The sequence below is a fragment of the Esox lucius genome, chromosome 13 (genome assembly GCF_011004845.1).
Source record: "Esox lucius isolate fEsoLuc1 chromosome 13, fEsoLuc1.pri, whole genome shotgun sequence".
NCBI classification, from domain to species: domain Eukaryota; kingdom Metazoa; phylum Chordata; class Actinopteri; order Esociformes; family Esocidae; genus Esox; species Esox lucius.
The window spans coordinates 9532630-9557475 of record NC_047581.1 but is presented as its reverse complement, the minus strand read 5'-3'; the positions used below and the strand labels follow the sequence as shown (position 1 = coordinate 9557475).

Sequence of the window (24846 nt, the reverse complement as noted above, 5' to 3'; positions counted from 1 at the left end):
CATAATACAAAGACATGCATAGTGATGTAAGAACCCTCAGACACAGACTAATGGGTCATCGGGAACCCTCAGACACAGACTAATGGGTCATCGGGAACCCTCAGACACAGACTAATGGGTCATCGGGAACCCTCAGACACAGACTAATGGGTCATCGGGAACCCTCAGACACAGACTAATGGGTCATCGGGAACCCTCAGACACATAGACTATGGAGTCATCGGGAACCCTCAGACACAGACTAATGGGTCATCGGGAACCCTTTAGACACATAGACTATGGAGTCATCGGGAACCCTTTAGACACATAGACTATGGAGTCATCGGGAACCCTTTAGACACATAGACTATGGAGTCATCGGGAACCCTTTAGACACATAGACTATGGAGTCATCGGGAACCCTTTAGACACATAGACTATGGAGTCATCGGGAACCCTTTAGACACATAGACTATGGAGTCATCGGGAACCCTTTAGACACATAGACTATGGAGTCATCGGGAACCCTTTAGACACATAGACTATGGAGTCATCGGGAACCCTTTAGACACATAGACTATGGAGTCATCGGGAACCCTTTAGACACATAGACTATGGAGTCATCGGGAACCCTTTAGACACATAGACTATGGAGTCATCGGGAACCCTTTAGACACATAGACTATGGAGTCATCGGGAACCCTTTAGACACATAGACTATGGAGTCATCGGGAACCCTTTAGACACATAGACTATGGAGTCATCGGGAACCCTTTAGACACATAGACTATGGAGTCATCGGGAACCCTTTAGACACATAGACTATGGAGTCATCGGGAACCCTTTAGACACATAGACTATGGAGTCATCGGGAACCCTTTAGACAAAGACTTATGAGTCATCAGTAACCCTTAGACAAAGACTATTCAGTCATCAGGAACCCTTAGACAAAGACTTTTGAGTCATCATTCTCTGAGCAGCAAACAATATATTACAGTCAGTCAGTCAAATGATGCAGGACAACTCTACTATAGATGCAGTTATTACCTTATAAATTAAGGAATATTTGTATTTATTTATCCAATTTCACCCTCCTTTTCTCTGTTTCGTGACATCCAATTAGTAGTTACGCCCGTGTCCTATCCCAGAAACACAGAGACATGGCATTCTGCTTATTTCTCAAACTGCTGTCTCACCCATGCAATTAGTAGAATCATCTCCAGTTAACCTTTTAATCGCAAACCTGTCCAAGGTAGTTGCTAGGGCAAAAGGAGCAAAGGAATGCTCCGCCTGCCCTCATCTCCCTTAGCCCAGGATGCACTCCCTTAACACCTTTATGCATTGCCTACCAGGAACTCCCGGTTACAAGAAGCTTCAACACACCCTGGGATAGCACCCAGGTCGTAGGGGAGGCCTTCACACTAACACTAAAACGCTTTGACACTGAGAAGGACCCAGGATGCAGTTCAGTTACATATTCAACTGCAGTTCAAACATTTCTCCTTTACAGCCTTAGACGATCTACAGCACTGGTCAGCACCATGTGGTCAAATCATCTTTCTCGTGTTCTGTCCTCAGGGCGAGAAGGGTGACATGGGGCCTGAAGGGGGTAAAGGAGAGCGGGGTGAGATCGGACTCAAAGGAAAGGAGGGGTCTCCCGGACCTCCTGGCTTAGTGGGTGTCAGAGTAAGTATCTACAATTATTACGTTCCTTAATATGACCTTACATGTCCCATACTTGAATTCCAGGTCCTCAAATCTTTTTCTTGCCTCATTTGTGGTCGGATGAATAATGTTACCACGCTACATCTAGGCAACTATGATAAGAATACCAACGCGTCTTTCCCACTCTGATAAATGCTTTTTCTGTTTTATTGTGTAGAAAGCTAACTGCCTATGGCAATGTTCCAACCATTGTCTAGTCTCTGTCATGGCCAAAGAGGTCTTTTTATTGTTCCAAAGAATGTTATTTGACTTACGCACCCAATGCAATTCCCCCAGGGTCAGGAAGGAAAACCTGGCAAGTTTGGTGAACGAGGAAAACCAGGGGAGAAGGTATGTCGTTCCTGCAGTCACTAAGTAGGGCCCTATCTCTCATTCACTGAAATCTGTTAGTCGTTTTACCCTAGCCATCTTGGATTGTAAAGAACGTTTGATGACCGCTCGTAACTGTGGTCAACAAACATCAACGGGAATGGGCTCGCTCACACCACACTGTGATTAGTGGCCAGCCAGTGGCCATTTCAAAACCAACTGTAAAACCAGTCATGCGCAACTTCACAGCCACTGAAAGGTGACCTTGCTCCTTTTGCATGCCTGCTCTATGGCGATCTTCTCCAGGGCAGCAAGGGTCATATGGGTCACCTGGGGGAGACTGGGCCAATCGGGGAACAAGGAGAGGCGGGATCCGTCGGGCCGAAGGGGTCAAGGGGAACTGTTGGACCAGTGGTAAGACACCGTCCAACGACATCTGACTGATGTGGTGGTGTTTTTAGGGCTGTAGCTCACTAGACGTATCTGATGTTCACAGGGCGCTCCGGGCAGAATGGGCCAACAAGGTGAACCAGGCATTACCGGTTACGAGGTACTAATGAATTATCAGTTCAAATTTTGTAGAATCCACCTCAATAGGAGATTGATGATTGATTGATGTGGTTCATCGCCGTCAGGGATATTTTCATCAACAACTATAGTTTTGTCAAAACCAAGTGAGGAGTATAGAGTGGTTCAGTGTGACAAATTGCACCCCCACTGTTATAGGGCCACACAGGACGACAGGGCCCGCTGGGACCTCCTGGACCAAAAGGTGAAAAGGTACACTTCCCATAGTCCGGTCTGTTACAAATAACTGTCTGATATCCTACTTTTTGATTGTGTGGGGGGTGGGGGGACTGATGGCATGTAGAGCTTTGGGTTTGGTGAGCACTCCCCCAACCCTGTCCATCCTTCCAGCTGATTGTCCAGTGTTAAGTTCATGTTGTTACCTTCCACATATCCAATTATAACCATTGTTAAGGAGGTGGGTTAACCCAGTTTACCACCGATTCAAATTCTTCATGACATTTTGGGTGGGAAAATGCATTAGAGCTTTACTTTTTGCAATGGGTGATAAGAGGTTACCAATCTCTGATTTTTTATTTCGATATTATTTTTTCAACTACACCACTGGCTATAACACATTGGCTGGGCTTTCCTGGCTACACCCTGTGAGTAGTAATTAAATATAATTGATTGATAGCATGCATCGAGGCACATCTCATTAACTCAGGAGAAAAGCTATTAAATGTAGATCATTGGCCACAAAGTGCTTTGAACTACTTTTGGAATACTCCTTTGTCATCATTTTTCAGGAGATCAATCATGGTTCAGTTGTGATAAATAGGATTTGGATATTAAGGAGTTTCCCGTTAACCAATGATTCGAAACCTTTGATTACATTTGACGTCCTAGCATACTTTTTAACTAGATCCAATATTGTGCCAGTCCTCATTAATTGTTTCATTTTGGATCCTCAACATCCTGTTTCCGCTCCTGTGTCACCAAGCACATGCACAGCATATGAACTCTGAAATAGTACAAGCATCATGCATCTTTCACCAGTCCCTGTAACGTCGCTGGAATGCTGTGCACAATCTTGGTACTATTCCAATGGAAACAACTTGTTGGTTTTGATCGCACACAAAATCCTGTGTTGTTATTTTTTAGGGCGAGCAAGGGGAAGACAGCAAGGTGGAAGGCCCGGCTGGTCCACAAGGTGACAGAGTGAGTTCCTCACAACATGTATCCATTCCGACCTTTGCGCTGTCAAGGTGTCCTGTTGCGTACAGATGGACTGAGATGGCATCTGACAAATAACATGTTCTTGGGTGGACATTGCCATTGAGGGTTTCCACTATTCCACCAGGGGAAAAAAAGAAAATGCACCATGACACAAACTGAAACCAAAAGGGTGACAAGAGAATGTTTACAACCAGACCCATCCCCCCTCCACCCTTACAACTCTATTGGCTGATCCCTTCTGGGTCTTGTCCAACCAGGTCATCAAGAAAAACAAGCCAGTTTTTAAAAAAATTAAACATTCGGTCTCAAATGTACTGCCCCTCTTGTCACAGAGGTAAAAACGGCAGTTTTACAAATAACACCTCTTTCCACCTCTATAGTTTGGTTTTGTAGCTAGGGATCTCTATTAGGGTTCATTATGTCTGTTACTAGGAATCTTTATTAGGGTTCATTATGTCTGTTACTAGGGATCAATATTAGGGTTCATTATGTCTTTTACTAGGGATCTCTATTAGGGTTCATTATGTCTGTTACTAGGGATCCATATTAGGGTTCATTATGTGTGTTACTAGGGATCTATATTAGGGTTCATTATGTCTGTTACTAGGGATCTATATTAGGGTTCATTATGTCTGTTACTAGGGATCCCTATTAGGGTTCATTACGTCTGTTACTAGGGATCTCTATTATGGTTCATTATGTCTGTTACTAGGGATCTCTATTATGGTTCATTATGTTTGTTACTAGGGATCTCTATTAGGGTTCATTATGTCTGTTACTAGGGATCTCTATTAGGGTTCATTTCTTGTTATTGTCAACTGAACCCAGGGTCCTACCGGAGACAGAGGGGATCGAGGAGAACCAGGGGACCCGGGATACCAAGTGAGTAGGATGTTGCTTGGCCTAATTATTTTCATGGCCATATACTATACTCTGTACAACAGCGGGGGAAACCAACCTAGTAAGAAAGTAACAGTATTTGAAATTATAGCTTCATTTTAGCTTAATTGAAACTTTAGCTTAATCTAATGTGAACAAAACGTCTCCTTCACAGGGTCAGCAAGGATTTGACGGAGAAAGGGGCAAGGCCGGAGCAACTGGACTGCCTGTGAGTCAGTGGTTGTGTAAATAATTTGTTTGTCTGATTCACTACAGTGACAGTATCCACATGAACACATTACCCATGGATTCATTGTGTCTGCATTCTTATTATAGGGACATCCTGGACCCAGGGGAACACAGGGGCCGAAAGGATCCAAAGGTGATCAAGTAAGGACAACAGACCCTGAGAGTAACAGCCTTACAGTGGTATCCATGTCCATTGTCATATTGTAGCCGCAAGGCACAAGGGTGTATGTTATATGTCCAGTAGCTAGGTGCTGCTGTTATCTATGATGCAAAGCTGAGTGCCTCGATACAGCCCATACCGATGGTATACACTCTTTTATAAACCGGGTTGTTAAATTCTGACTGCTGATAGCCAAGTTATATGAGACTGTATATACTTAGTGATGCGTCATGCCTAAGATTGCTTACATATAGCACAGATTTCAGCCAATCAGTGTCCCGGGTTCGAACAACCTGGTTTATAAGTAAGCAATAACACATGAGGGGTGTGGTATATAGCCAATATGACAAAGAGTTGATTTCCAGACCTTAGCCGTGGTATATTAGCAGTATACCACTAACCTCCAAGATTCCATTTTGCTATAATAAACCTTTTACCAATGCAGTTAGAGCATTCAAAAGTTTTTTGATGTCATACCCGTAGTATTCAGACTCTTTTAAACCATGTGATTTGAATCCAGAATGCTGAATGGCTGATAACCGTGGTATACAAGACCACATTCCATGGGTATGACATCACATCCCGTTTTATTTCTCTAATTGTGTTGGTAACCGCTTTATGACAGCAATAAGACATCTCAGGGGTTCTATACCACACCCCCTTGTGCCTTATTGCTTACATATACCACAGCTTTCAGACAAAAAAGCATTCAGTACTCAAACCACATGTTTTATAATATACCGTAACACCTGTTTGTTTGAACTATTTTCAAGCTAATGGCATACCCGTATTACACAATGCATTTGGTTGTTGAACATTTATTCCTCTGATCTACTCTAGGGTCAGAAAGGCAAACAGGGGAAGCGAGGCGAATCTGGGACCAAAGGACCACCGGTTAGTGGTTCATGTACCTACCTTGATTGATTGATTGATTGATGCTTATGGTGCAGTATGTTTGATGACTTTGTCTTCCCCAGGGTCCAGAGGGCCCTCCTGGCCCAAAAGGAGTTATAGGCAGAGAAGGCCTCGAGGGTCAGCCCGGAGCGGACGGCCCTCCCGGAAAAGACGGAGACAAAGGAGTGCAGGTCAAAACCGATCCCTACATTTGTGTTCTCCTTATCGATGGAAATGTCCAGATGGCATTCTCCGATAAGCCTTGGTCATTATTGACTGTTAGTTCACTTCTCAGGGAGAGCAAGGGGACGATGGAGATTTTGGGGTGTTCGGCAAATCCGGTAACCGCGGGAAAACGGGTGTGCCGGGGCTTCCGGGTGATCAAGGTTCCATCGGACCAAAGGTGAGTGTGAAGATAGACAATGCTCCCATGAACTATTGAGAAACTTGGAGGCCATACTTAAGAACTCTAGAAACAGGCCAAAGTTCCTCAAAATGCAGCAGATTTTCCACCTAAACTCGCTGATTTACCTAAACCCATCAGAACGCTCCATTGTAGCCGTTCCCATCAGATTAGCTGGCCCACACTAGCCCTATGCTAATTTCACCAGCTGACACCGATTACTTCCTGGAACCTTTTCTTGATCAGCCAATTACAAATCGTCGACGTAATTGGACGCGTTTCAACACGTTGGTGGACGTGTCCTGATCGTACCTCAGGGCAACAGCACGCTCTGATCGTCAGATGGTCTTGCTCCACTTCTGATATTGATTTTTCCCCCTTTGAAATGTTGAATGAAAAGTGTTGTGTTGGTGCATAGAAAATGTAGCCTGCAGTAAACAGCTACCACCTCTTTCTTTAGCTTTGCAGAACAAAAAGGCCACATATATTATTTGTATACCTAAATGTAGGACTACAACATTATATGGTTTCTATCTACTTTGTCAGTTAGAGTGAGTTATTTGCAGAGTGCCAGTATTGGCACTCTGCAAATAAAAGGTGCCAGTATTGTGGGGTGCCAGTATTGTGGGGGAAAGCCTGGTATAGGCTACCAAATGACCAACGGAGTGATTACCCCCTCTCCTGGCGAGGAAACATTTGAACATACTACAGTACCATTAGTATATCGTTATTCAGACATTATTATAATTCTACACTTTGGCAAAAATGACAGTCAGTACATTTTTTACCTGTAATAGGTGGATGTGAGGCCGCTCAAACCCATCTGCCTGACAAAAGTTCTGTAAATACGACTTCCCGACGTCAAACCTATGTTTGGTTTTGACTGGCTATTTTTTAGGATGTACAGTAAACATATAAACTTATAATACCATATTCATATATTTATCCCTAAAAGCACATGGATGGGTGAAACAGAAGCATTCTAGCGATTGTTAGCTTAGCTGTTAGCGCATCTGACCAGTAACTGAAATTTTGCTAAATTGGTGCAGCAAGGTAAAACTAAAAAAATCTGTTGTTCTTACTGAGTGAGACATTTAACCCAAATTGGTTGTGTATGTCACTCTGGATAAGAATTTCAAAATGCTAAATGACAGTAAAGTAAAAAGTTTAAAAACTAGCAACAACTAAGGATTTTGCCAAAAAAGTTAAAAGTTAATATCGTCGTCTCATGGTAGTAAGAGACTAGTTTTGCCAAAAAACTAAATTAAACAGTGGATTAGAAAGCTTCCCTATAATTGACAGGGTTTACCAACTGCTTTGAAATGCCATTGGTTGGTGGATAAGTCTTTGATCATTGATAAGCTAATCAAGATTTTGTTCCAGGAAGTAACCACTGCCATCTGTTGAAAGTATCATGAAGCTAACACATTCCAGGTTTTCTACATTGCAAACCAGCTGCAATGTAGAATTCTTTCATGTATGATAATAAATCAACAATTTGAATAGACTCATATGCATTTTGAGCCAGAGTAACTAAGTTTAGGCTGTTTTAACAATAGTAATGTCATAATATTTATCATGTCCGCACAATTTTGTGACAAATTGGACAGAATCATTGCCCATTTTCATGAAAACCCTCATAATTGCTGAAGCATGCAATCCTGTTTGTCCACCAAAACATCCTGTATTCTTCACATTGTTCTGGCCCTAAACTGGTTTCTGTCCTCTTGTCTCACAGGGTGAGAGGGGTCTTCCGGGCCAAACTGGACCTCCGGGGAAAAGAGGCCACATTGGTGGAATGGGGTTGCCAGGGAAACAGGGTGAACAGGGGTCCAAAGGACAGCCCGTGAGTAACATCCGAGTGCTAAGTCAGAGAAGAAGCTATTTGGAATGTAGTAGCTCAAAATGTGCGGTCACCAAAGCAGTGTGTCATTGTTCACCTCTCTAACTCAAAGGCTATTTGGCCGATAATGGTGGTGATTATGATTTCATCAGCTTCTCCTCTTTTCAGGGTGACACTGGTGAATCGGGGTTCCCAGGCGTCTTTGGAATGTTCGGACCAAAGGCAAGAAACACTTACCTCTGCTTTTGACTCACAAGTGATCTAAAAAAAATTACAATTCAGTAGCCATTCTTGAAGTTCATCCCGTGAGAATTACCGTCCCAGTCTTGAATGTGTATCCGCCTGACTTCACAAAGGCAGCTCTATTTCCTTTATCAGAAATGGACAGCCTTTGTAAGTTTCAAACACCTGTTTCATGCTAGGGCTTAAACAATTCTCTAATTACCGAAAACTAATAAAGTGAGCTAGCTACCATGCAAAACTGAGCCTATACAAATCAAGAAAACTGACAAAAAAATTAACTAGGGAAGGCTGGGACTGATGGAGTTTAAAAGAATTTGAATGAAGAAACATTGAAACACAACAAACACAATACTCTTGAAGAAATACTGTACATGCATACACATCGAAAAGACTTCAGTAGTAAAGCGGTCTCCAAGTTGGGCCAAAAACATGGTTCTGATAAAACGACGCCGAAAAGCATTAGCCATCAGTGGTAAATCAGAGATTGGCTGGAGATTAAGAAAGACCTTGCAAGGAATTTGAAGCCTCAAAAGGTTTGCTGGTGTTACTCTTTGCACTGAAAGGGATAAATCAGAATCAAAGACTTGATGGATTGGGACATACAATCTATAGCGCCACAGAAGAGGTTTAACATGCCCCTGTCACTTACACGCCATCGTTAGGGTTAGTCAGCTGCTCTATAGTGATGTTGCTAAGGAGACAGAACCATTAGAAGTCTTCTCAGATCTTTTAGGCGGCATTTTCATGTGTTGTGTGACTGCCAGCACTCCACTTGGTTTTCCTATAGTTTTAGCTTCAGATATACTGTACATTCATACAACACAGAGGATGCTAAACAGATGAGTCTTGGCTTCTCGCTGAGGTTGCCGTTTTTCCCCAACTTGGCACGTAAGAGCAGGTCAAGGCGTAGCGCAGGCTAATTGATTCCTCATCGCGACTTATGGAAGAATTGATCCTATGGAAATGAAAGGGCTTTCAATTGAAGACACTTGCGGTAACGTTTCTCTTGCAGACTGCATTGCTTACTGAGCATTTTACACACAGACCATTATGTGCAACCTCCCTCTCATTCAGCCCACGCTGCTGTCATTCTTCACATTGAGTGTTTATCATCAACACATTGTTGTCAATGCATATGTTTATATCCCCATAGGGACCTCCAGGAGATCTGGGTCCAGCTGGAATACAGGGTCCAAAAGGGCCACATGGCCTGATGGTAAGAAGCAAACGTTATGGACGTTATAATCACCTGACCAGTGAAAAATAAGGGCCGTAGCCATATAAGGTCATGTATTTCCTGGTCCAAGCCAAGTAAACAATTGTCTAGTCTTGTCTAGTCATCACTGCTTTGTTGAACTGCCTGATCGGTTGCAGTGTTGGGCCAGTAGACCGAAAGGTCGCTGGCTCTAATCCACAAGCTGCAAAGTTAAAAGCATAATTGTTGACCCTTTTTTCTCCTGTATCGACTGAAATGTAAATCTCTATCACTTCATCGCCATGGTTTTTCTCCCTCCCCAGGGTAATGTTGGTTCCATAGGCCCAGTCGGTATCATCGGCCCCAGTGGTAATCCTGTGTGTACATTATCTTATTTCATATCTTTTGATATGCAAAAGCACACATTATCCCTGTCCCTTTTTTTTTGGCAATGATGGAGTGACTTATATCTTCTCTCTCTACCAGGGACCACAAGGTGACAAAGGAAGTCGAGGGGAGACGGTGCGTTTCTATTTTTTATAAATCTTATAGACTGAGTTTGCGGGTTTGAAATGCTACTGTTCTCCATTTGGTGTACTACTTTTGATCCCGGTTCACTATTAAAAAAAATTGTGCCGTTTTGGACCCATTCCCCACAATTTATCTCAGGGGGGATAAAGTGCTTAGCATGGACATCACATTATATGGGTGGATTCATCTTCTACTCCCAAAGCTTATTTAATTTCTCTTTGTGTTTCTCTGTTTCGAAATGAGTTCAGACAGCAAGGCTAATGTTTAATGCTGCTTTTGCCTCTCGAACCAAATGACTGTAAATAATAAAATGCAATTTGAAGTGTATATTTTTCTTAGTTTTTTATCCAAATGTGTTTGCTTTTTATTTTCTCAAACAGGGGGTACAAGGACCGAGGGGTCCTCCTGGTCCTCGGGGACCCCCTGGGCCCCCAGTAAGTCCTATTTTTTTCTTACTCAATATGATACAAATTGGTGTCCTACCTTTTTAAAATAGTTATTATTTTGTAAATTGCAATGTATTGTCAGTTAAACACCTCTTACAATTGCCTTTCTAGGGACTCCCTGGTTCGCTGACATTAGTAAGTCTGATTGAATCTTATTTAAAATCTAGAATGTCTCATGGATGAGGAAGAAGGTGGTGTGGAGGTAAGATTGAATGAAGTTGGTCTGACTGTCTTTTCTTCCAGAGAAAGGATGCTATTGGAGCTGCTTTCCAAGTCATTATTGACTCCCATGCTTCGCTGAGGTCAGAGGTAAGCTCTGTCAGCTGTGCCCTTGGGACTTAATCATACATTGTGTGTCCATTAAATCAAACATGGTCACCGTTATATGGTGTTGGACGTATATAATGGAAGTTAGCCTCGGACAAATTAACGGTTATAGGCTATTCATACGAAGGCTTTTAATCATAAATGTAAGTACATTGTCTCAATGTTATACAGTGGGGGTTTATCTCCTACTGGAGGTTGACCACTTCTTCCTCCATTTTAGAGTTACCATGATATGGACCTGCCCATGTTGGACCACCAGGGCACAGAGATCTTCAAGACGCTCCACTACCTCAGCACGCTGATCCAAAGCCTGAAGAACCCGCTAGGCACCCATGACAACCCTGCGCGCGTCTGCCGAGACCTCAAGGACTGTGAACAGAGGATGAACGATGGTGAGAAAGCTGGAAACTAATGTTGTCCATGAAACTGAAAGAGCAGCACCGCTATTTCCATAGGAAAATAATATGCGCTTAATTTACATTAGTTTAAACCTGACCATGTCAGGGCTTGTACTTGATACGACAAGGGCCCGAACAATGTCTCCACCAGATGAAGCTAGTGACACTTCTCTCTAAAGCTCTACGTCAGTGCCATAAATCCACTCAGCGCTGCCAATGTCATCCAACTCCTGTATCCCAAAATCACTCCGTCTCTTTCCCACCGCCCCTAAAAGGCACTTACTGGATCGACCCGAACCTTGGCTGCTCGGCTGACACCATCGAGGTGACGTGCAACTTCACCAGCGGCGGACAGACGTGTCTGAAACCAATCACCGTATCTAAGGTCAGCATCAACTTATGTTAATACTCAGATGTTTCAAGAAAACTGGCCACTGTCCAATAAAAAACAGACTGATAATAGAGAGCCAAATTTCTGTCAGGTTCACAGAGAACGACGTTACTAAATTGCACTGACCTACGGGCATTATATCTCCAAAAAAAGCATTTACATCATTTTTAGCAGACACTCATACCCAGAATGAATTGCATGAGGTAGGGTTAATGCTTGCTCAAGGACAGAATGACATTTCTCACCTTGCTAGGTTCATGCATGAAGGTAAACCTTCTAAAATAACTGTTTTGCCACACACAACCATCATACTGTGCAGCTCATTGGAATTTCCTGTCTCTCGTAGCTTTTGACAAGCCCAAACTATTAATTTCAAATAGGATTTTGGGGGACTTAGTCACCTTGGCACCCAAAAGCATTCCCTTAACCTTTGTCTCTGTTTGCAGCTGGAGATGGGGGTAGGTCGCATCCAAATGAACTTCCTCCATCTTCTGAGCTCCGAGGCAGTGCAACACGTCACCATCCACTGCCTGAACGTCCCTGTGTGGGCCAACAGCTCCTCCCTGGAGCCCTCGCCCACAGCCGTCCGCTTCAAGGCCTGGAGCGGGGACATGATCCAGGCCGGGGGACACTTGGAGCCCCTGGTGGAGAAAGATGACTGCTGGGTATGTTGACCGGTCAAAGATTATCATTAACGGGCCGTCATAACAAGGAATCGGGATACCGCTGTTATTGCTTTTCGAGCCAGAACCTAATTACTCAGTCGTACATTATATCTGTCCAATTCTATTTTCCCAGTCTCGGTTTATCTCATTCAATCTGTAGTCCAATATTCAAACTGTTTGTGTTACCCTATCTCTGCATCTCGCCAACGATTTTTTAACTCTCGTCTTTCAGATCAAAGATGGCCGCTGGCACCAGACCCATTTTGTCTTCCAGAGCCAGGACCCCAATTTACTTCCAGTTGTGGACGTGTACAGCCTACCGGCCACGGAGCTCGGCTCGCACTACCACCTTGAAGTGGGTCCAGTGTGCTTCTTATAGAGGCCTGTTGGCATATGAGCCCAGAACACAGTGAACACAGCCTCCTCATAGGAGTGACTTATGGGGGAATGGGGGAGGTCAGGAGGGACTCCCAGTCCCCACATCCTGGGGCCCACGAGGAGAGGCAGGCCAGGCCTTTAACCCTCCAGCATATGCTCGGACTGCAGAAACAGAAAGTGGGCGCCATTGAGGGACAGACCCAGAAGAAATGGCAGAGATACCGGGACGTGACGCACTATTGTTCCTACCGCCTGCCCGGGGAGAGGATATTATCGGGCTTCGTTCAGGGACTTGATTCACTGTCGCGTACCACAAGACCTGAGAGCCCGATCGAGAGGAAATATTATGATGGTCTCTCTTCAGACATATTCACACTTTGGACAACTTTTATTTTATTTTTTTAACTTATTCACTTCCACGGTTTGATACCAAATTTTCACAGACTTTGAACTCAACATGTAATGCAAGGCGTGTGAATTCACACAGAACGATTATAAATGTATTTTTGCATATTATGCAACTTTTGTCATACATACACATATATTATTTTTATACATGTTTTATGTATATCTTAATATAAAAGTGCAATAGACATATCACAGTCTTTAGTTTTTCAGAGAAATTCAGGTTTACTTTGGTATAATGTTCATCATGACATTCAGGTGAGGTTTCATAGTTCTACATCCACAGCATCTGTGTGCTGTCCATTAACGTCTCCTGCCTATTGTATGATGATAACTTATCGATATACTGGTGATTAGAAGCTGAAGAAATACCCACCAGTCTATAAATATCTCTCCCTTTCACACGCGGACATTTCGGACGTGTTATCATAGCCAAGTCAATTGAAGCACGCGGTGAGAAGAGAGCAGATCTAAATGAGTGTAAGTCTGTCTACCTCCCATCTCTCAACCAGTTTTGGTGCTTTCAACTACAAGAGGAACAGAGATGTCGATATCTGGTGCTAAATGATCCTCCTGTGGCGAGTTAGGATGCCATCTTGTTTAATTTTGACAATATATCTACATGCCTTTTATACTTCAAAGGGAATATTTTTTTATACTGTATGAATGCAAATAAGCCGATCAAATTCACTTTTCGCGCAAGCAAAACAGCGTTCTATCCCCTGCAGCGTTACTTCTATCCCCTTATTTGTACGAGTCCGAAGCTATTATCGAAGATTTAGGTGTTGTTTTTATGACTTGTCGAAAATGTATAAATGTGTATAATTATGCAAAGCTTTGTTGTATACAGTGGATCCCAACATGCTAATTTATGTTATTTAATGTCAATGGGTTTCGCGACTTTCTGTAAACCTTTTAAGCGAGAAATCTATCACTTTGTCGTCAGCAGAGCTTTATATTTTGTATAAATTCGGGCTTTGGCTTCTGTTTTATATTTCTTAGTTTTTTGTTTAATAATCAACTGTGCTGTACTGTATTTGGACCAATGCTTTTAAACCTGACTGTTTTACATCTTATGGTTAATCATATTCATGATACTCCACAGGCCAACAAATCAAACTCAGAATACCTCTTATAGAACACAATTCAAAGAGCCATATGTTTGCGTTTCGTTCATTATTATAACCATAACACATCTATTGAGGGCAACAGCTGTTCCTGGCATTTTAGGGGAGGGGTTAGATGTTATTAGTGGTTATCATGTTCATTTATTCATCTTCGCAGGTCCTGTGTCTGTCAGCTTGATAATATTGCAGCTTCTAGAGTCCAACCCTTTTATGTTTCTTCAACATTATGATGTTGAATAAATAATTGAAACCCAAGTAGATCTGTGTGTTTTAATTATGTCAAACTCCTTAAGCAGAGGGATATTTAATAAAAGCAAAAGAAAAGTAAAAAAATACAATAGAAATACTGAATGTATTATTCATTATTATTGAGTAAAATGTTTTCTATTATGAAACGTTGTCCCATCATTATGCACCTCACACCATCACCACAAGAGGGCCCTTATATCCCCAAGTTGAAAGCTAAATTGAATCATGTGCGTGACTGGAGCTAAAACAAAAACGTTGTGTTGTCAATTTTTATTTTATTTTTTATAGCAGAAGACCATTCTGTAAACATTCTGTCTGCCTAAACTCGATAAATAAAAGATGATCCAACCCGAGCAATTATGTATTGGCTGCCGGTCTGTGATGACATCACAGGACGTTATCTTGGACACATGGCATGGCGCCCTCCGTCCACTGGTAGGTTGACCCCGGTAATGAAGGTTGACGCGTCAGATGCCAGGAAAGCTATGGCATGGGCAACCTCCTCCACTTCACCTGGTCTTCCCAGGGCATGGGTCTGCTTACACTTCTCCAGGAACTGGTGGACAAGATAGCGAGGGAAAGGGTCGAAGGTGAGAGTTACTGAGATGGAGAAGGTTTGCTGCATGTATAAAAACCCAATAACTTTAACCTGGAAACCCTCACTAAACCCTCTATTTAAAACAATTAAGTCAGGAGTGTGAATAACCTGTACAATACACTGATTGACCATACAACTTCAGTCAATGTGCTTATTAACAATATCGGCTTTCCTAGATGAAGGGTGAAGATTCTGAGTGAAGTATACTGCAGTTGTTTACAGTTTGTAGGTGGCTCCATATGCCAAGCATAGTGTTATTAGTCTCTCCGGGACAGGGGACCGGTTTCTGAGGGTGACACCACCGGAAAGACACTGTTCAGCTTTCTAGTCCTGTAGGACTTTATTAAAAGTCAGGTCTATGGTCTTTTCTGCTGAGCTTAAAGACTGGATCTATTATCCTTTCCACAGGCCGTATAATCCATAGCAGTTTACTTAATGTGCAGGCAAACAGAAACCAAACAGCGACGGATGAGGTGAGGATGGACTCAACGATTGGGACGTGATTAGGAGATTTCCATAGTTTTCTCTTCGGCAGCAGCAAGTATTTCATCCTCTGTCGTGTCTTGGTGATTGCTGTGATGTGGTCTTCCAACCTGAGGTGGGGGAGATACTAATCCCTAGGGATTGTAATGATTAGAACTGGGCGTTTGCCAGGCGTGACATACCTGCAGTGCCCAGGGGTTCGGTGGAGGGCGACGGATGGATGTTGGACAGGGCTGCCTTATCTTCCTGTGCTCTAGTAACTCCTTGTGTTGGCTGGGGGAAATGAAACGTTCACAGTTCACGGGGCTAAGGCGCGCCCCGGATGAGCGAGTGGTGTGATCAGATGCAGGATGGCTTGGCAAGTGTACACGGACATGTTTACATTTGGACTCTCCCCGCACCGGCCGATCACTAAACAGACATTAAGAACTGGGTCGTGTGGTCAGGAACGGTCCAGTGGTCTGGGCTGCTGCCTGCCGAGGGAGAATTCACTGCCGCAGGGTGGATTCAAATCGGTTCCACTGCGCCTTTAACAGGAGCACTCGCCTCTATCTTTTCCCACTGTCTCGGCCAAATAAAGCGCACCATTTCCCAAAAGAATGTCTTAAAAAAAGATGATAGAAGAAATAAATTGGGACATAAAACTAGTACATAAGAAAATGTAACCGGCCATTATATAGGCTTAAATGGTAACTTTGCAGCTCTCAATTACCCTACATACAGCAGGCTACAATTGGCAGCACTGAATAATAATAAAAAGTGCTAACTGGTACCTTTCAGTGGAAGGGCACATCTCTCAACAGCATGCATGATACCGCCCAATATCTCTCCCTTCTCTTTACTCAAACCCTGAAAACCTTTGAGCTAAGGTGACGCCTTATATTTAGAGTGCTCTGCTAACACTGAAACATGGCAGCGTACGGAAGACTCTGTTACGCCGTCCGGAAAACACGACCTCTTACAAAGAGATGTATCGGGTGTCTGTAGAACACCGAAACGTACTTGAGCGTACTGGTCCTCATCCAGACCTGCTCTCCTGTGGACGTCTGTGATGATCACGCCAGGGCTGGAGGAGGAAAGGAGGAGAGACGGACGTCAACACCATTGCAATAACTTGGTAATATATCGGGAAATATACAGGTGTAGGGTTCGACATACCAGACAGAGTTCACTCGCACTTGCTTCGATGCTAGCTCTGGACGAACAAAGGATGAGACATAAGAGCGTCATGTGTACGTTTACCCACCTTACTCATCCATTTGAAAGAAATTAAAACTAAATGTAAACTGGAGAAAAATTTACCAAGCGCAATGCATCGGGTGAATTGGTCGATAGCAGATTTGGACATACAATAAGCAAGGACACCTGGAAACTAGAAAAAAGGACAAATGCGTGCATCAGAAATCATACTAGAACAGTGTCCCAGGTGGGATCTGGAGTTCAGTCTCCCGCTTGGGAAACCAACATCTAATAGGCTAAGAATAAACCCCTTCTTCCTTAACCAAGACGCTGATACTGATTTGGAAGTCAAGGTCAGGGCTACATTGTAACAAGTTCAATGACTTGGTTATACAACATAGTTAATGCACTGAAAGTGCGGACTGTCATCTTTAAGAATAGTCATTGAGGTGGGTTTCATCCATATCGGATCAACCTTTTTCGAAATGACAGCACGTTTGGTACACGGACACACCCCCTTTTCTTTAATTCACTGTAATACTTACCGATCGTTGCCCGTTGACGCTGGACACGTTGACAATAGAACCCTTAGTCTTGATAAGGTGGGGCACACACAGCTGAGTCAAATGGTACACTGATCTGTAGAATCATTCAACACAGTTGAGTCAAATGGTACACTGATCTGTAGAATCATTCAACACAGCCGAGTCAAATGGTACACTGATCTGTAGAATCATTCAACACAGCCGAGTCAAATGGTACACTGATCTGAAGAATCATTCAACACAACCGAGTCAAATGGTACACTGATCTGTAGAATCATTCAACACAACCGAGTCAAATGGTACACTGATCTGTAGAATCATTCAACACAGCTGAGTCAAATGGTACACTGATCTGTAGAATCCTTCAACACAGCTAAGTCAAATGGTACACTGATCTGTAGAATCATTCAACACAGCCGAGTCAAATGGTACACTGATCTGTAGAATCCTTCAACACAGCTAAGTCAAATGGTACACTGATCTGTAGAATCATTCAACACAGCCGAGTCAAATGGTACACTGATCTGTAGAATCATTCAACACAGCCGAGTCAAATGGTACACTGATCTGTAGAATCATTCAACACAGCCGAGTCAAATGGTACACTGATCTGTAGAATCATTCAACACAGCTGAGTCAAATGGTACACTGATCTGTAGAATAATTCAACACAGCCGAGTCAAATGGTACACTGATCTGTAGAATCATTCAACACAGCCGAGTCAAATGGTACACTGATCTGTAGAATCCTTCAACACAGCCGAGTCAAATGGTACACTGATCTGTAGAATCCTTCAACACAGCTAAGTCAAATGGTACACTGATCTGTAGAATCCTTCAACACAGCTAAGTCAAATGGTACACTGATCTGTAGAATCATTCAACACAGCCGAGTCAAATGGTACACTGATCTGTAGAATCCTTCAACACAGCTAAGTCAAATGGTACACTGATCTGTAGAATCCTTCAACACAGCTAAGTCAAATGGTACACTGATCTGTAGAATCATTCAACACAGCCGAGTCAAATGGTACACTGATCATTCAACACAGCCGAGTCAAATGGTACACTGATCTGTAGAATCATTCAACACAGTCAAATTGTACACACAATAATTAAACATACTTGCAGAAAAGAAACAGGGTCATCCAGATAAGTGGCATATTAATGCACTGAACATGTATTCCAGACTTCCAATCCAATGAAAGCATTGTTGTTAAGGTAAAGGTTAATTGTCTTGCTCGGGTACAGAACGACAGGGGTTTTCACTAACCCATTACTGTCCCAACGCTCTTGACCACTAGTCTACCCTGTTGCCCTTAAGATTATCATGAAGTTAATTACTCAATGTACATTTTAAGTCTTCTAATCCTACCGACTGAATCCATGGGTTAGCCTTATCATCATTTATAAGCGACTGGAAACTATTAAGTTACTAGTAACTATTTCACATTCACTTATTCAAAAGACGCTAGCTAAATATTAGTGTTTCAATAATTAATATTAAATGGTTACTAGTCCAATTAAAATAGATATTAGTACATTTTCCAAAAGTACAAGTCACTATGCTAGTTGTTACTAGCTTCAATTACATGAATAAAATGTCTTAAAATGTAATTAATCTCTATGATGTCTCTGCAGTTAAGAACCATTTGAATAGGAATTATTCACTTCTGACTATTGCGGTTGTGTTGAATAGTTCCTATTCAAACTCTAACTAGTCACTATTCAAATTTTACAAGGATCCATAAATGTCTAGTACCTATGAAATAGTTCACTAGCCTGTATGCCAAACATCATTAAACCTCCACTATGTTTAAACTGGGGAAGGTGTGGTTTTCTTTGAAGGCTTAATTTTGTTTTCTGTAAGCAGAGATTGCGTGCTTTACCAAAAAGCTCTCCTAGGGTTAGATGGTCCCTGAACGACTGTGCGTGTTCAGGTGTGTTTTGGCAAATTGCAGTCTGTCTTAAATTCTTTCTCTCTTTTAGCTCTGGGATCCTCCTGGGTCTCCTTCCATACAAGCCACTTTAAGTTGGAGAATGATGGTGCGTGTTGGGCCTTGCAAAAGCCTGGTGTCTGAAGGTCAGTTTGATGCTGAGAGGCAGTGGATCGATGTCCTTTCGCCACCAATCCAACAACACTTTGCCGCAATCTCCAGTCACGTTCTGTCTCGCGGCCATGTGAAGAGAGGTCGCCCACAGTGGCATGGGCCGTCATCTTACTGACGGCATTATGTACGTTGGAAACACGAACATCAAGGTGTTTGGAGATCAACCTGCTGCCTTGAGGTTGGCTAGAATCTTGTGTACGACCTCCTCAGACAATTCTGTTGTTGCTTTTTTCAGTAACATGAAACAGGAGAATAAGTGTTTTTCAAACTGGTTGAATCTGTTTATTTCTAACTACTTCTTGAAGGTGCCATCAATATTGTCTTATTTGAGGAATATGCTATAATTTAGTAAATGAGTCCAGTTTTTGGTTGTTTTTCTTGATCTGCAAAGCAAATAAATATGAATCCCAAAATATTTTTCATTATTTGAGACAGTGCCATGATTTTTTTGTCATGACTGTCCTTACTAAATATTAACGTGAGAGGGTTGAATACTAATGCAAATTACATATTTCAGCTTTTATCTCATAAAACCAATGTAACCTTACAATAAATTGAAGTTTCATTTTCTTGAAAAAGTGAAAATGTAAGAAAACAATGATGTACAGTTCCAGTCAAAAGGTGGGACACACCTAGTGATTCAATCCTTTGAGAGAATGCCATAGGCTCCTTTAAAGAATCTAAAATATTTATGTATTTAGATTTTTGTAACACTTTTGTTTACTATATGACTCCATATGTGTTATATCATAGTTTTAATGGCTTCAATATTATTCTACAATGCGGAAAATAGTTAAACTAAAAACTTTTGACTGGTGCTGTATATAGTTAGAGATTTGTGCTGAAATAACCTCCTGAAAGGTGTGTGTGGATATAGGGGTTTGTGTTTCCCTGGATTGACGGGTGGTTTGTGTTGAAGACCCCTGGCGGAACGACATTTCAATATACCATCTGATAACTGATGATAGTCTGTTCCAGGGAATAAATGTGAACACCACACCTACCTGACGTTGACATTCATGACCTTGTCATACTGAGCTAGGTCACCCGTCTCAATGCTACCCATGGCCAGGATGCCAGCACTGTTGATCAGCACATCCAGACGGCCAAAATGGGCGATGGTCTGCTCCACTGTGTTCTTTACTGTGTCCTCGTTAGTCAGGTCTCCAGGTACAAGCAGGGGCTGGTTGACCGCAACAAACAGATATATTGTTGCGCAATAGATCTTGCAGAATTCTGAACGCTGACTGACATCAAATAACTTTTTACTGCTCCAATTGTGTTGGTAGCCGGTTTATAAGTCCTAATGGGGTTTGTGATATACCATGGCTAAGAGCTGTATCTAGGCATTCTGCGAAGCAGGGGTGTAGAATTACAGACAGGTCAATGTGAACCGCCTGGACAAGAGTGAAATTCCTGGGTCCATTGACCCTAACCCCCCAAAACAATAGAAACTTACACCATTGATGCGAAGCATGACATACCCTTGGTAACAATGTTTCAATTACAGTTTCATGAAATTCACAATATACTGTACCTCCGCAGCACCCAGGTCCGTGCACTGTTTGGCTACTTTGGTTAGGTTTTCCAAATCGCGACCGTTCAATGCCAGCAAGGCACCAAGTTTAGCGAACATGACGCTTGCCCCTGCACCGATGCCCGAACTGGCACCTGTGATCAGAGTCACTTTGCCTTTCAAAGAAGTTACCTAGAGACGAACATGTATTCAAAACAATTAGACTATAGCTATACTGTACGGGCCATCTTTTAAACAAGGATATGCAAATGTACATAGAAAGTTGTAATAGCATAAGGCGGCGACTAATAAATGACCTGATCTAAAACAAGCAAGCAAATAATCCGACTTACTTTAAACCCCTCTTCTGAAGTCATAACTGATTTCGAAATAACCACAATCACGTTTAAAAAAAAGCTAGCAATGTGAAATCGAGTGAAATTCACTAGACAGGTCGGTCTCACGTTTATGTTCGTCTATGACGTCATCAAGATGAAGCCAAAATGTAGTTTTCTCTACAGACTTTTCTGTTCACAAAATGCCACAGAGAAGTGGTTCTCAACAGGTTTTACCTTTGGACCCAAACTGAAACATTCGTCTAAGTCCCAACCCAATAATCGGAACAGCATTTATTTTGTTGCCGAACTATTATCTGAAAAACAATGTTAACATGCAATGTTGATAGTAAACGATACAAAATATAGCAATTAGTACACTCTGGACAGTTTTTAAGCTATACCACAATGTCAGCCGGTGAGTCACATGGCCTCAGCTTTCTACATAAAGCAGGTAAATAGGCATGAAAGTATTGTTAAACTGAATGTTAGAATGGCCAAACGAGTGTTCTAACTACTCGACATTATCCTCCCTACAGGACTATTCACATAGAATGGTGCAGAAAAACAATCACATCCAGTCAGTGGCAGACGAAAACTTGTTGATGAGAAGTCAACGGACTATGGCAAAGTCACGCAAGCTAACAGAGGCAACAAGTAAATAACATTGTCCGTGATTGGCTACTGATGCGATTAAACAAACCGGGTTCCAGTCGTATCCAACGGAAAACTATTGTTTGATCTAACAAATTCTGGTTAAATTCACTTGAGTTTCCTGGTTAAATCCCTCAACGTCTTCTGGAACGAAAATGAACAGGCTCTTTGCAGGATGAACTCACTAACATTCAATATCGCCACCCAGAGCAACTTGGGAATTCATTTTCATTTTTTTTGTTCCCAAATGCAAAATGCACTTACTGGACATCGTTTCAACCTTTTTAAAATATGTATATCGTAGAATGTAGCAAGGAAAATATCACAAAACCCAATCGCAAGGATTATTAGCGTGTATGAGGGGCGTCATGCTAATTTATACAGTCCACACGCCATCAGTTATTCCAATGAAAATTGAACAACCATTAACGAGAGCTGTTTATGATGTAACATTTTAAAAACTCTTTATTACAAAACATAACGAATGATCAATAACTGTAAAAAAATGAAATAAAAGAACACAAAAAGGTCAAAAATATATAAAACCAAAATATTGTTTTGGGTACAAACAATGTGTTTGGATCATATTGTGCATACGACGGTGTTTAAGCTAGTCTATCCTGCAAATGGGTTTGCATGTATCGTCACATCCTTTATATGGCACTCAGTCAGTGGTCGAAAAGACTTCTCATTGACTGGGAGCTTCTCCAGTTCATCCAGTGTTTCAAAGCCATCTATTATCCTACAGACAAAAACATAAAAAGGATTTTATTAGTATAATAATTTTTATTATTATTTGCATATTTTTTTATGGGTTTATATACAAAAAGCCCATAAAATGCTCTGTGGGCTGCGGAAAAGTGTTGTACTCTGAGGGCTGTGTTCAAAACTAGATTCATACAGCCATATATTGCGCATGTTAGCCATTCACTTATTACCAAATATTTGTCTGGTTTCCTGGACACAAATTACATTTAGTCTTGGAACGAGATGTATTTCACATACTTTCCAAACACTGTGTACTTCATGTCCAGATGGGGCTGCTTGGCGTAGGTGAAAAAGAACTGGGAGGCGTTGGTGTTGGGACCATTGTTTGCCATGGAAACCACACCTCGCACATTATGCTGCAGAGAAGAGTGGCGCGGCTTGTAACGAACCAAAACATTTCATCCACATTACAGAGTCCAAATTCGTTCAACGTTATAGACTTAAATTCAGCTCAATGAAAGAGAAACACTCACTTTTAGGTGTTCACTAAACTCATCTTCGAACTTCCTCCCCCATATACTTGTCCCCCCTTTTCCAGTGCCTAAAGGAAACAAAACCGTAAGCCATGCTGTCAAAAAATTTAGAGGTTAGGTGTCTGTGATTGTAAGACTATACCGCATGCACATCGCACAGCTTGAAAAGATTAACCCACGATACCAAACTGAAAGCTTTTCAGTGGCTCAACTGGTTAATAGTATTGTTAAGCAGACGAGCTGTGGTTCGAGCTTTGGTACAGAGATTATCCCTAGGGTTCTACACAGTACAGAATAGAAGAAACACTGCGAACCAGGCACAGTGACAAGCATCACAGAAGCATGTCTGGCCTCTAAATGGAACTCAATTTGTGTCACTATCAATCTAACAGGTACAGTAACTGTCAGAGGGGAGTACAGCACTGACAAAAAGCAGATACACTACCGGGTTGTGTGGTCATCCCACATTGCCATCTAGAGTGCTCTGACTGTTGCTGTGGTGAAGAGTTTTGCTAATTTATTCAAATGTAAGAGCCTATTAAGCCATTGAAATGCAGCTTTCAAAACAGTGGGCTGTGCCAATGTGCCAGGATTGCGTTGAAGAACAGCTCTGATGATAAAGCTCTGATTAAGCTACCTGTGGGGTCTCCAGTCTGAACCATGAAGCCTTTGATGTTCCTGTGGAATATGCAGCTGTTGTAGAAACCACCAGCAGACAGCGCTAGGAAGTTCTGTCAAGACAATATGAGACCAATATATTGCCACAGTTGATTGAAATTACAAGGTAATATAGAACACAGTTCCGTAATACTTTCCATGGAGACCCAAGGGGTTTAAAGGCTTTTATTCCATCTTATTACTGACACACACTATTCAACTGATTACTGCTTGGTGGCATTTAGCACTATTGTGTTTGGTGTATTTTCTGGGGGGATGAGGACGACGAAAGTACCAGGCTATTAGCTAAACAGATATTATATTTAGTGTCTCTAACAGCAAGATAGCAAGTGTACATGTAGCCTTTGATACTTACCTCACATGATTTCGGGGCACGCTCACAGAACAGCTCGATTTTTATATCCCCAAGATCTGTGTGAAGCGTCACTGCCTTTAAAATTGAAAAATAAAGTTTTTGAACTTAATTAAATAATTGTACCTACCTTAGTGATAACATCGTTCAAATGAGCTTACTGCTAGCTACAGTACAGTAGATAATATTCACATTGCATTGGAGGTCAACGTTAGGGAAACGTAGCACCCTAATCTACACATAACAAAAACACTTCAACTAAAGTTGACTGGGTAAAATAATTGCGTATTCATTATATTTAATTTGTGGTTATCTTCAACAGTTTTATAGATTAAAAACGTGGCGAAAGAGGGAAATGCCTCACCATTTTAGCGCTAGAATATTAGATAGCGCGCCAGAGAAATAGATTCGACTTGCGTCGTAAACCGTATAAACGAAAGTTCCGCACTATCCGACGTTCCTATTATCGAACGTGACTGTAGGGTATTTTATTTCAATTGCAGAGATATATGGAATCCTAGGAATGACAAATATCAGTAAAAAATCATTTGACGAGTAAATTATTTAAAAGGATATAATATAAAAAAGTGTTTTATCAAGTTCTTTGCATAC

At 42.0% G+C, this 24846-nt stretch overlaps 3 protein-coding genes across 4 annotated transcripts in view; 1 reads left to right on the top strand and 2 right to left on the bottom strand.

Moving 5' to 3' along the window:
- Positions 1 to 14895, top strand: part of col27a1b (collagen, type XXVII, alpha 1b) — a 71101-nt gene extending 56206 nt beyond the window's left edge. For both annotated transcript variants that reach the window (XM_010876075.3, XM_020052657.3), the window contains exons 37-60: positions 1558 to 1665; positions 1981 to 2034; positions 2320 to 2427; positions 2510 to 2563; positions 2740 to 2793; positions 3685 to 3741; positions 4588 to 4641; positions 4814 to 4867; positions 4975 to 5028; positions 5888 to 5941; positions 6025 to 6132; positions 6237 to 6344; positions 8083 to 8190; positions 8356 to 8409; positions 9584 to 9646; positions 9949 to 10002; positions 10112 to 10147; positions 10537 to 10590; positions 10714 to 10737; positions 10846 to 10911; positions 11150 to 11321; positions 11603 to 11712; positions 12165 to 12383; positions 12616 to 14895. In XM_010876075.3, coding sequence (XP_010874377.2) covers positions 1558 to 1665; positions 1981 to 2034; positions 2320 to 2427; positions 2510 to 2563; positions 2740 to 2793; positions 3685 to 3741; positions 4588 to 4641; positions 4814 to 4867; positions 4975 to 5028; positions 5888 to 5941; positions 6025 to 6132; positions 6237 to 6344; positions 8083 to 8190; positions 8356 to 8409; positions 9584 to 9646; positions 9949 to 10002; positions 10112 to 10147; positions 10537 to 10590; positions 10714 to 10737; positions 10846 to 10911; positions 11150 to 11321; positions 11603 to 11712; positions 12165 to 12383; positions 12616 to 12762 — 1974 coding nt within the window. In that variant the 3' untranslated portion in view covers positions 12763 to 14895. The remainder of the gene's footprint in view (positions 1 to 1557; positions 1666 to 1980; positions 2035 to 2319; positions 2428 to 2509; positions 2564 to 2739; positions 2794 to 3684; positions 3742 to 4587; positions 4642 to 4813; positions 4868 to 4974; positions 5029 to 5887; positions 5942 to 6024; positions 6133 to 6236; positions 6345 to 8082; positions 8191 to 8355; positions 8410 to 9583; positions 9647 to 9948; positions 10003 to 10111; positions 10148 to 10536; positions 10591 to 10713; positions 10738 to 10845; positions 10912 to 11149; positions 11322 to 11602; positions 11713 to 12164; positions 12384 to 12615) is intronic.
- zgc:101858 (L-xylulose reductase-like) lies at positions 14801 to 21452 on the bottom strand. Its single transcript, NM_001303782.1, is given in 8 exon segments — positions 14801 to 15098; positions 16626 to 16689; positions 16782 to 16818; positions 16926 to 16995; positions 17348 to 17441; positions 20463 to 20641; positions 20996 to 21166; positions 21328 to 21452. Coding segments are annotated over 8 exon segments (798 nt in total). The 5' UTR covers positions 21352 to 21452; the 3' UTR covers positions 14801 to 14939.
- A 960-nt stretch (positions 21453 to 22412) lies between these two features.
- On the bottom strand, positions 22413 to 24622 carry ppil3 (peptidylprolyl isomerase (cyclophilin)-like 3). The gene is given in 6 exon segments (NM_001303780.1): positions 22413 to 22705; positions 22969 to 23087; positions 23205 to 23272; positions 23842 to 23935; positions 24238 to 24312; positions 24599 to 24622. Coding segments are annotated over 6 exon segments (486 nt in total). The 5' UTR covers positions 24602 to 24622; the 3' UTR covers positions 22413 to 22578.
- Positions 24623 to 24846: the final 224 nt, after the last annotated feature.